Source organism: Aspergillus aculeatinus (assembly GCF_003184765.1).
Source record: "Aspergillus aculeatinus CBS 121060 unplaced genomic scaffold BO66scaffold_75, whole genome shotgun sequence".
NCBI lineage: Eukaryota > Fungi > Ascomycota > Eurotiomycetes > Eurotiales > Aspergillaceae > Aspergillus > Aspergillus aculeatinus.
The window spans coordinates 150445-161262 of record NW_020291544.1 but is presented as its reverse complement, the minus strand read 5'-3'; the positions used below and the strand labels follow the sequence as shown (position 1 = coordinate 161262).

Sequence of the window (10818 nt, the reverse complement as noted above, 5' to 3'; positions counted from 1 at the left end):
CCCGGCAAAGCAAAAACAAGAAACAACTAATCAAATCGGGCGAAAACCTCCTGCGCTTCCTGGAATTCCCTCACAATCGTGTCTCGCTTCTCCGGTGCCCGCAATCGGACTCCACACCCGTACTCCTTGGGGCAGTGCAGAAAACCCTGACTGGCCCCGGATTCCGGGTCGATGTCGCTGTAACTACCCACCGGCTGCGTGAACTCATATGCCCACAGCAACTTGGCAACGCCAATGATGAGATTGCGTTCCGCGAGATGGATTCCCGGACAGATGCGGCGCCCAGCCCCGTATCCATAATGATCGCGCTTGTCCCACTCGCCGGACGCCGCATACGTCGGCGCCAGGGCAGGGAACTGTTCGAATCGCGCGGGCTCGAACCGCTCCGGCTCCGGCCAGCGGCGGGGATCGTGGTGCATCGCCCAGACGTTCAGCACCACGGTGGCCCCCTTGGGAAGGACCATGCCGTTGATCTCGTCGTCCTGCGCCACTGCGTGCGGCACCCCCAGTGGGCTGACGGGGCGCCAGCGGTGAGCCTCCTTGATGATGCAATTGATGTACGGCAACTGGGCGGCATCGGACCAGGCTGGCGAACGGTCCGCTCCGACCACGCGATCAATTTCCGCGTGGGCTCTAGAAGAAAAAGAAACAAGGCAACCGGTTAGACCTCTGCAAAAGAACCATGAAACATGAAACATGCAAGGGGTGATGGCGGTGGAGGAGCGAGGGGTTCGTATCCAACATACCGGGCCTGCACGGCAGGAAACTTGGTCATCGCCTGGATGATGGTCAGAATCAGCGAGGAGGAGGTATCGGAGCCCCCTTCCATGAGCACCCCGCCCAGAAACCGCAGCTGGCTCTCGGTCAGGGGCACCTTGTCCAACCGGTCCAGCACGCGGTCCATGAACGAATCTCGGTTGATGCCCCGGGCGCGGCGGTCGCGCACCTGGTCCAGCACCGTGGTGTACAGCGACTGCATCAGGTTCTCGACCTCGAGGGCGCGGTGCCGCCAGTGGCCCGTCATCCACTGCGGGAGCACGCGCAGCAGCCAGAAATCGTCGACGGGCGGGGTGGCGCCCAGCTCCTGGACCAGGGACCACTTCTCCATCAGGTAGAACAAGCGCTCCATGTACTCGTCGTGGACGGTCTTGGAGCGGATGCCGAAGACGAGCGAGTTGGTGATGCTGTTGCTGTAGCGCTTGGGGTGCAGCATGTGGTCCTGCGGCGCGGTGAGGAAGTCGTACAGCATCTGCTTCGCCTCCGCCTCCTGTACCTTCCAGTGCTCCTTCTCGCAGTTGGGCTCCATGAAGTACTGGTGCACCGTCTTGCGGAGCATGCGCCACGTGTCGCCGTACTGCATCACCAGGAGGTGGTCCGAGTGGGTGATCAGGTGCGACACCAGGGAGGCTGGCCGGTGTGAGTAGACATTGCTTTTCTTGTCGACAAGCTCCTTGATCAACCTGCGGTCACTGATCACAATGGTGGTGTTCTTGAAGCGTTTCAAGGAGAAGATTCCCCCGTATTCGTCGGCCCATTTCATGAATCTGTTGCAGTGTAAGGCAAGGCCAAGCGCATATGTCAAGAGTGAACCGAGTGCATGAGCCTTACTGAAAATGCGCATCCGCCTTGGGAATTTGCAACTCGTTGCCAAAGAAGGGAACTGTTGGAGGACCTGCGATTGGATGAGTTTAGTTTTCACCTAGTTAATTACTGGTTGTGCGCACCGGGAGGCAAAGAAGCATCACGGCGGCCAGATTTCAATGCAGCATAGATGAGAAATAGAACGCCTGCAACCGCCGCAGCGGACGCAGCGATGATGGCGAAAGGAGACACTATCAAGCTCATGGTGGGTGTGATTCTCCTCTGGCAGCCCAGCCAGAACGTCGAGTGTAGAAGAATATAAGAAGAAAGCGAAGTAAGCGAGGACTAGTTCTGCCTTGCACGACCCCTAATCCGCAAGGAGTTTCGGAGTTATCTGCAGACGATATTGTTCCTCTCAGGCTCCAGGCTGGTGTTTTGGGATCCCGTATTTGCTTTGGTCGACCTGAGGAATTGTGCCCAAACGGGTAATGGCTGGAGGTCCGTTCTCGCCGCAATGCTTATCGGGTTGAGTCAGATACAGCGGCATCCCTGGCTGTTCGTCCTCTCTTGACTTGGCTCGTTCTCTAATTTAGCCGTCAGTCAAGATTCTATGTTGGAATCTTCTGCCATCGCAGCGGTGCCACGCGCTTACAGCTTAATCAACCAGGCCCGGGGTTCCGTGCTTAACGACACGCCCACTGATGGAGGAGCAGATAAAAAATATATTCGCATGCCTTACTCAATCCCAGCACACATTGGCTTAGATGGTCGCTTGATAGTTACAGAAGTACGAATTGCCTCACTCGTAGTCGATATTTTTAGCTGAATGTTTGTTCTTCTTCGGTATTTTATCTTATGTGGTTTATGCCAACGTTATCCTGATTTTTCAAAGTGTTCAGCTCTCATAGAATGATAAAACCGGGCTCCGCAGACATGCAAGGTAGCCAAAGATGTATTTTCATCAAGATACGGAACAATAGCAAATACATTGCTTGACTCGATATGGAGGAAGAAGATCTGTGTTGGAGGCGGAAAGTAAAAGTTCAATTTGAAATAAACATAAGAATGCTTCACATAATCCCAATGCTGAACTATCAACCACAAGAACGAATCCGCTCAATGAACCCCATTTGTGCCATTTACGCCATTAGCACCATTGACAGCCCGCTTCTTCAGCGCGACCACATCCTCCCACTCCGCCCCCGTCGTCGTGCCATTCGTGCCGTTCATAGCATGTCCATCGACCCCATCGTGCCCATTGACCCCGTTAGTGTGCCCATTGACACCATTGACATGCTCATTTACCCCATTTGGTGTAGCAAGAGCCGCACCATCCACAAACACACCCTTCTCATACTGCACAGGCGGTAAGGTCAGCGCCTTGGGCGACATATCCTGCACCCAGGGCTCGAACTCGGCGTTTTCGGGCCGGGAAGCCGCCTCGAGCGCGACCTGGGCGTCCCAGTTCTTCTCGGCCGCGTAGGCGTCGTGCACCAGATGCCGCTGGAAGAAGGAGCCCTTCATCTTGGCGACGGCGAAGTCCCAGTCGGTGGTGTACTCGCGGAAGAAGGGCTTGTAGCCGAGCAGGCCGCCGATCCAGCGGCCGACGACCACGCAGGTCCAGTAGCCAACCTGGCGGCGGAAGGGGACCCAGGCGGGGGCGGGGGTGTATGCGTCTCCGCCGTCTTGAATCTGCACCGGGGGATCAGTGTGCGTCCTAAACGTAATCGATGAACGCCAACTCACAGCCAAAAACTGAATCCAGTCGAGCCCGCCATCATGCAGCAGGGCATCGTGCCAGTAGCCGTACCAGTTCTCGAAGAAGATGCGGTCCAGCTGGTAATCCATGCCGGAGTCCGAGGCGCTGAGGTAGACGGTCATGCTCTCCTCCGAGTCTGGGTGGATGAAGAAGTTGTGCACGCTGCCCGCCTTCACGGAGACCTCCCCGTCCGCGGCGGTCACGCGCTTCACCTGGCCGTCGACGTTGATTCCCATCACCCCGGACTCGACGCGGAAGTACTCCGTCTGGAACTGGTGGAAGTGTGGCGGGGGACCCTTGGGCCGGTCGGGGCTGTTGATCAACTTACGCAGGTTGTCGGGGATGGGGCCCTCCACATTGTGGCGGTAGGTCTGGCGGAACAGGAAGCATCTTCCCGGTGGGGGCTCGAGGAACTCTGTGGTGAGAAGACCGCCGAATCTAGCTTCTTGTTAGTTTACATTATAAATCGAAGAGCCGAAGTGTTTCGCTGTAGACATACTTGACAATTTTCGACTGACCGGCTGAGTTGTGGTACGGGACAAAAGGCGCCATTGTAAATTAAGTTATGGTAGGGAACTTGTATCCTAGTAACGACGGGAAAGAAAACAAGTTTGACTCTAATCTAAGGGATTGAGTTCGGATGGGTGGAAATTTAAACTTCGAAAGCCGTTATCGCAAACTCCATATATAAGAGAGAAAACCAATCCACAGCATATGCATCGAACAATCTATTCTTCGAAGGGTCCGTGTGTTTTTCGAATCCCTGTCGAATTTGCTGTTTTGGAAGGGGAGGTGGAACGACTCCTTTCGGAAATCGCCCACTCCGCTTAGGGCTTACTCTTGCATGCAGATCTGCAGCGTTTTCCCTCCGTGCTCGCAGCATGACAGCAGGAGATTAATCACGCTTTGTCCTTTCTTTTCTGGAAGCTCGATCTGGAACATCCTAGGTCCGAATTCTGCATTACCGCATTTGTCCCTCCCGGATCCGTGCTCACACGTGTCTGTCGTTGGACTGGATTGAGATAGTCATTCTGATGCTCAGAGGAGATGCTGGATGCGAGGGGCCTGATCAGGCTTCGCTGATTGAGACGAGGAGATAGAGCAGAATCGAGGAAGGTCTTCGAGACAGAAGCGCTCGTTCAAGGACGCAGTATATAACAACCATCATCCATCATCCACGAATCTATCATCAGCACAACACAGCCCAGCCCGGTCCACTACAGCAGGCAGAGACAAACGCCAGACGCTCGACTTCAGATTTCGATCCTCAATATCTTCAAGTCCTCAAGCTTTCAATTCTTTAGACACTTTAGTCACATTATCCCCACCACAATGCCTCACTTCTCCTCTGCCGCATCCAACTCGTCCACCGCGACACCTGATGCTCAATCTTCAGGATTGACCACGCCCGTCTCCGAGTATAACCAATTGGTAAACTCTCCCTGTACAGCTACAACATTCGAAAGATCAAAAAGCTAACGCACGCAGAACCCTGCCAAAGATGTCGCCGTCGTCGGCATGGCCTGTCGGGTTGCCGGCGGCAACAACCCCGAGCAGCTCTGGGAATCGCTCCTGCAGAAGAAAGATGCCTCGGGCGAGATCCCCAAAATGCGCTGGGAGCCCTACCTGCGGCGCGACTCGCGCAACGCCAAGATTCTCAAGGAGACCACCTCGCGCGGCTACTTCCTCGACCGGCTCGAGGACTTTGACGGCCAGTTCTTCGGCATCTCCCCCAAGGAGGCGGAGCAGATGGACCCCCAGCAGCGCCTGTCCCTCGAGGTCACCTGGGAGGCGCTGGAGAACGCGGGCATTACGGCCAAGTCGCTCTCCGGCAGTGACACCGCGGTCTTCTGGGGCGTCAACTCCGACGATTACTCCAAGCTGGTGCTGGAGGACCTGCCGAACGTGGAGGCGTGGATGGGTATTGGCACGGCGTACTGCGGCGTGCCCAACCGGATCTCCTACCATCTGAACCTGATGGGTCCCAGCACTGCCGTCGATGCGGCTTGTGCCTCTTCGCTCGTCGCTGTTCACCACGGTGTCCAAGCCATCATCCTGGGCGAGTCGAAGGTTGCCATCGTCGGAGGTGTCAATGCTCTGTGTGGGCCTGGGTTGACTCGCGTGCTTGACAAGGCCGGCGCCGTCTCTTCTGAAGGGCGGTGCTGCTCCTTTGACAACGATGTCAAGGGATACGGTCGTGGCGAAGGTGCCGCAGCGATTGTCCTGAAGAACCTTTCGGCGGCCATCAAGGACGGCGACCATATCATGGCCGTCATTAAGGGTACCGCTGTGGCGCAAGACGGCAAGACCAACGGCATCATGGCCCCCAATGCAAAGGCCCAGCAGCTGGTCGCCCACAACGCTCTAAAGGTCGGCAACATTGACCCTCTGACCGTTGGCTACGTCGAAGCCCATGCCACGTCTACTCCCTTGGGCGATCCCACAGAGGTCTCCGCCATTGCCGCGGTCTATGGCGCAGACCGAGAGCCGGAAGCCCCCTGCTTTATCGGCTCCATCAAGCCTAACATCGGCCACTTGGAGGCGGGCGCTGGCGCCATGGGCTTCATCAAGGCCGTCATGGCCGTGCAAAAGGGTGTCTTGGCCCCGCAAGCCAACCTCACGACGCTGACCAAGAAGATCGACTGGGACAATGTTGGGCTCAAGGTCGTTCAACACGAGACCAAGTGGCCATCCACTGACGATGTTCGCCGGGCTGCTATCTGCTCCTATGGCTACGGCGGTACCGTTTCCCACGCGGTGATTGAGCAGTTTAACTTCCCCGAGACATTGGATCTTAAGCCCGGCGCGTCTGCTACCAATCCCACCGTGTTGCTCCTCTCCGGACCCCAGGAGAAGCGCCTACCCATTCAAGCTCGTGCCCTCCGGAATTGGCTGCAGGCGGATGGCTCTCAGCAGGATCTGCAACGGGTGGCCGCAACGCTGGCTGTCCGCCGTGACCACCACGACTACCGCGCCGCCATCGTGGTCGAAAGCAAGGAAGACGCCATCCAGGCTCTGGGTCACCTGGCCGACGGAGCCAACGATGCCTGGACCTCGCAGAGCCGTGTCTTTGGCTCCGGCATCAACCGGGACGTGGTCTGGGTTTTCTCCGGTCATGGCGCTCAGTGGGCCGACATGGGAAAGGAGTTGTTGCAGAACCCTATCTTCTACCAGGCTGTGCAACCTCTGGACGAGATCGTCGAGGCGGAGATCGGTCTTTCGCCCATTGCTCTCCTACGCAGCGGCGAGTTTGAAGCCTCCGACCACGTCCAGATCCTGACGTACATCATGCAGATTGGTATCTCGGCCGTGCTCCACAGCCACGGGGTTTACCCTCAGGCCATTATCGGCCACTCGGTTGGAGAGATCGCCGCCAGTGTCGTCGCTGGCGCCCTCACAGCTGAAGAAGGTGCCGTGCTCATTACGCGTCGCTCTGTGCTGTACCGCCAGGTCATGGGCCAGGGCGGCATGATCCTGGTCAACAAGCCCTATGCCGAGGTGGCCCAAGAATTGGCCGGTCGGGAGGACCTCGTCGTCGCGATTGACTCGTCGCCCTCATCCTGTGTCGTGGCTGGGTCGACCGAAGCTGTCGCTGACAAGGCGGCCGAGTTCAAGGAGCGATCCATCAAGACCTTCACCGTCCGCACCGATATCGCCTTCCACAGCCCCATGCTCAACCAGCTGGTGGCCCCCTTGATGCAGTCCCTGGAGGGGAGTCTCGCTCCCACGGCCCCAGCCCGCGCGAAGCTCTACTCAACCTCCCTTCGCGATCCCCGAGGCAGCGACTTGCGCGATGCCGCTTACTGGGCCAACAACATGGTCAACCCGGTTCACCTCACCTCGGCCGTACAGGCGGCGCTTGACGACTCCTACCGTGTCTTCCTGGAGGTGTCCTCCCACCCCCTGGTCTCGCACTCCATCAATGAGACCGTCATGGATGCCGGCATTGAAGATTACTGCATGATCCCGACCCTGGCACGCAAGACGCCCAGCGAGAAGAGCATCCTTCACGCGGTCGGCCAGCTGCACACTCGCGGGGCCAACGTCGACTGGAAGTCGCAGCTGTCCGGTCCCTGGGCGGGCGGACTGCCCAACACCAGCTGGATGCACAAGCCTACCTGGCGGCAGATCGGGGCTGGCCCCGTAAGTACTTCACAGACTCACAATGTCGAAAAGCACACGCTGCTGGGCCAGCGCATTGGAGTGGCTGGAACGGACACGGTGGTGTACACCACTCGCCTGGACAATGAGAGCAAGCCCTTCCCAGGCAGCCACCCTCTGCATGGCACTGAGATTGTGCCGGCCGCTGGGCTGGTCAACACCTTTGTCAAGGCCACCGGGGCCAATGTGCTGAACAATGTCGTCCTCCGTGTGCCCGTGGCCATCAACGCCCCGCGATCGGTGCAGATTGTCGCGCAGCGCGAAGACGTCAAGATCATGTCTCGGCTGATCCAGGAGAACGAGGGGAGCAACGATGACTCCTCGTGGGTCACGCACACCACTGCGCGATGGGAGTCGAGCTCCTCGTCTCCGGTCCCGGCTCCGATCGACGTAGAAGCGACCAAAGCCCGCATTGGGACACGTCTGCGCGATGACTTCTCAATCGACTATCTTGATAAGGTCGGCGTGTCCGCCATGGGCTTCCCCTGGGCTGTGACTGAGCATTATGGCAACACCAAGGAGATGATTGCCCGCGTTGACGCTGCTCCCTCTGTCGCGGCTAATGCTGAGCTCCCCTGGGATGCGTCCTCCTGGGCCCCGATCCTGGACGCCGCCACCTCCGTTGGATCGACCATCTTCTTCAACGAGCCCCGCCTGCGCATGCCAGCCCAGATCGAGCGGGTCGACATCTTCACCCGCGCCAATCCGCCCAAAGTCGGCTGGTTGTACGTGCAGGAGGCCTCTGACACCGCGCTGGCGTCGCATGTCAGCGTGTGCGATGAAGCCGGCAACGTCGTCGCCAAGTTCACCTCGATGCGCTTCTCGGAGATTGAGGGCACTCCCGGAGTCAGCGGCAGCATGGAGAGCCTCGTCCATCAGATGGCCTGGCCGCCTGCAGTGCCGGCCGAGGAGCCTCTGCCCATCAACCAGCTCCTCCTAATCTCCGAGGACGTCCCTCTCCGCGAGACCTACGCCGCTACCATATCGTCTTCCACCCAAGTGACCCAGCTCGCAAACGCCAACGACCTGATCATCAACCGCGCCGAGTCCCTGCTCACCAAAGAGACCGCTATCGTCTACATCCCGAGCCAGGTCTCCTCCCTGCAGGATGTCCCCAAGTCGGCCGAGACATTCACCTGGCAACTGCTGGAGCTCGTCAAATTCGTGGTCAACAACGCGCTGCCCGTCAAGATCTTCGTCGTCACCGCCAACACCGGCGAGGGCGAGACGCCTACCGCGCTGGCGCACGCACCGCTCGTCGGCCTCAGCCGAGTCATCGCCAGCGAACACCCCGACCAATTCGGCGGGCTGATCGACACCGAAGTGGCCGCCTTCCCCCTGACCACGATGCGCTACATCCAGGGCGCCGACATCATCCGCATCCGCGATGGCGTGGCGCGGACGATGCGCCTCCGCTCACTGCCCCGCCACCGGCTCATCCAGCAGCTGGACCAGCAGCAACAGCAGCAACAGCAACCGCAGCTCCTCCCGCGGCCGGACGGCACCTACCTCATCACCGGCGGCCTGGGCGCCCTGGGGCTGGAAGTCGCCGACTTCCTGGTGACGCAGGGCGCGCGCCGCGTGATCCTCATCTCACGCCGGGGCCTCCCGCCTCGCCGCCTGTGGTCGAAGATGGAGCCCTCATCCCCTCTAGCCCCGACCATCACCAAGATCCTCGACCTCGAGGCCCGGGGCGCCACCATCCACGTTCTGCCCCTGGACATCAGCCAGCCCACCGCAGCGGACGCCCTGACCACCGCCCTCGACACCCTCTCCCTCCCGCCCGTCCGGGGCGTCGTCCACGCCGCCGGGGTGCTGGACAACGAACTGGTCCTCGACACGACACGGGACGCGTTCGCGCGGGTCCTGGCCCCCAAGATCACCGGCGGCCTGGTACTGAACGAAGTCTTCCCGCCGCAGAGCGTGGACTTCTTCATCCTCTTCTCCTCGTGCGGACAGCTAGTGGGCTTCACGGGCCAAAGCTCCTACGGCGCCGGCAACAGCTTCCTGGACACGCTGGCATCGCACCGCCAGGCGCAGGGGGACCGGGGGGCGCGCGCGTTCCAATGGACCGCATGGCGGGGGCTGGGGATGGGGGCCAGCACGGACTTCATCAACGCGGAGCTGGCCAGCAAGGGGATCACGGACGTGACAGCGGACGAGGCGTTCGGGGCGTGGCGCCACGCGGCGCGCTACGAGGGGATCGACCACGCGGTGGTGCTGCGCGCCCTGCCCCTCGACGCCGACGAGCCCCTGCCCTCCCCCGCCCTGGCCGATATCATCGTCCGTCGCTCCGCCTCCGCCTCCGCCGACTCCTCGTCGCCGTCATCATCACCCGAGAAGCAGACAATCCCCACCTCCGGGCCCGAGCTCAAGACCTACCTCGACAAGGCGATCCGCGGCTGCGTCGCCGCCGTGCTGCACCTCCCCGCCGCCGACGAGGTGGACAGCAAGGCCGCCCTGGCCGACCTGGGCGTCGACTCCGTCATGACCGTCACCCTGCGGCAGAAGCTGCAGCAGGCCCTGCGGGTCAAGGTGCCCCCGACGCTGACCTGGAGCCATCCGACCGTCGGGCACTTGGTGGGCTGGTTCGCCGAGAAGGTGGGCAAGGAGTAAGTAAGTTGGAGGGGGTTGCTCTCTCCTCGCCTGGTTTCCGTGGTTATCGTATGGTCCATGACTCTCTAGAGTTCTCCCGTTGTCATCTTAGATTATACTTGCTTTTTGTGTTCTTGTCTTTATACGTGTTGCTGTCTGTGTGAGAGCTTGCTCTGTCTTGCCGTTGATGCCTCCAAGTATATATTCTGTCGACCTTTCGGTTATCCTTTTTCTTGTTGATGATTGTGGCGCGACTTGTGATTTATTTTCTCTTCATCTTCCCTTCCTCCGTCACCTCTATGTCTCCTGTATCTAACTTTCCCCGCTAATCAGATCTCTAACCAAGTTTCTTTCCGCGTAGGAATTGTAGATTTAGCGTGTGGAGGTCGTCCCGTCGGTCGTCTAAGTTGTCTATTCAGCAAGGCATTTAAATCATGGACAGGGTCAAGGAGGGTTAAACTGCAAAAGTGCCTCGATGGTGCCATCATCCATCAAGGCCGTCTAATGATTTCGGGGTCATTATCAAGTTAGGCTGGGAAAGGGGTAGTTTTCAAGTCTAATCCACCACGTCGTGCAGACAAAGAAGTCACAATGACGACAAGGGAATCCCAGGGATTCTTCTTCTGTATCACCCGTCCCAAGCGTCGCTACATCAACAGTAGCGCGGTGGTCATTTTGTCCGAGACCAGGAGCTGTCTTCACACGACCGATGCTGCCCACGA

The 10818-nt window shown here is 59.1% G+C and overlaps 3 protein-coding genes across 3 annotated transcripts; 1 reads left to right on the top strand and 2 right to left on the bottom strand.

Annotated features, from left to right (window-relative positions):
• Positions 1-26: 26 nt before the first annotated feature.
• Positions 27-1845, bottom strand: BO66DRAFT_463758 (cytochrome P450; the record flags this gene model as incomplete). The annotated part of the gene is made up of 4 exons (XM_025652427.1): positions 27-633; positions 747-1544; positions 1609-1672; positions 1725-1845. The coding sequence occupies 4 exons, from the start codon at positions 1843-1845 to the stop codon at positions 27-29; spliced, it is 1590 nt and encodes a 529-aa protein (XP_025498553.1).
• Positions 1846-2697: 852 nt separating this feature from the next.
• On the bottom strand, positions 2698-3957 carry BO66DRAFT_463755 (uncharacterized protein; the record flags this gene model as incomplete). Its single annotated transcript, XM_025652426.1, has 3 exons — positions 3840-3957; positions 3328-3778; positions 2698-3273 (listed from the first exon to the last, which is right to left on the bottom strand). Exons 1-3 carry the CDS (start codon positions 3890-3892, stop codon positions 2698-2700), a joined length of 1080 nt encoding a protein of 359 aa, XP_025498552.1. The 5' UTR covers positions 3893-3957.
• Positions 3958-4672: 715 nt separating this feature from the next.
• On the top strand, positions 4673-10420 carry BO66DRAFT_475632 (type I polyketide synthase; the record flags this gene model as incomplete). Its single annotated transcript, XM_025653259.1, has 2 exons — positions 4673-4771; positions 4829-10420. The coding sequence occupies 2 exons, from the start codon at positions 4673-4675 to the stop codon at positions 10115-10117; spliced, it is 5388 nt and encodes a 1795-aa protein (XP_025498551.1). The 3' UTR covers positions 10118-10420.
• Positions 10421-10818: the final 398 nt, after the last annotated feature.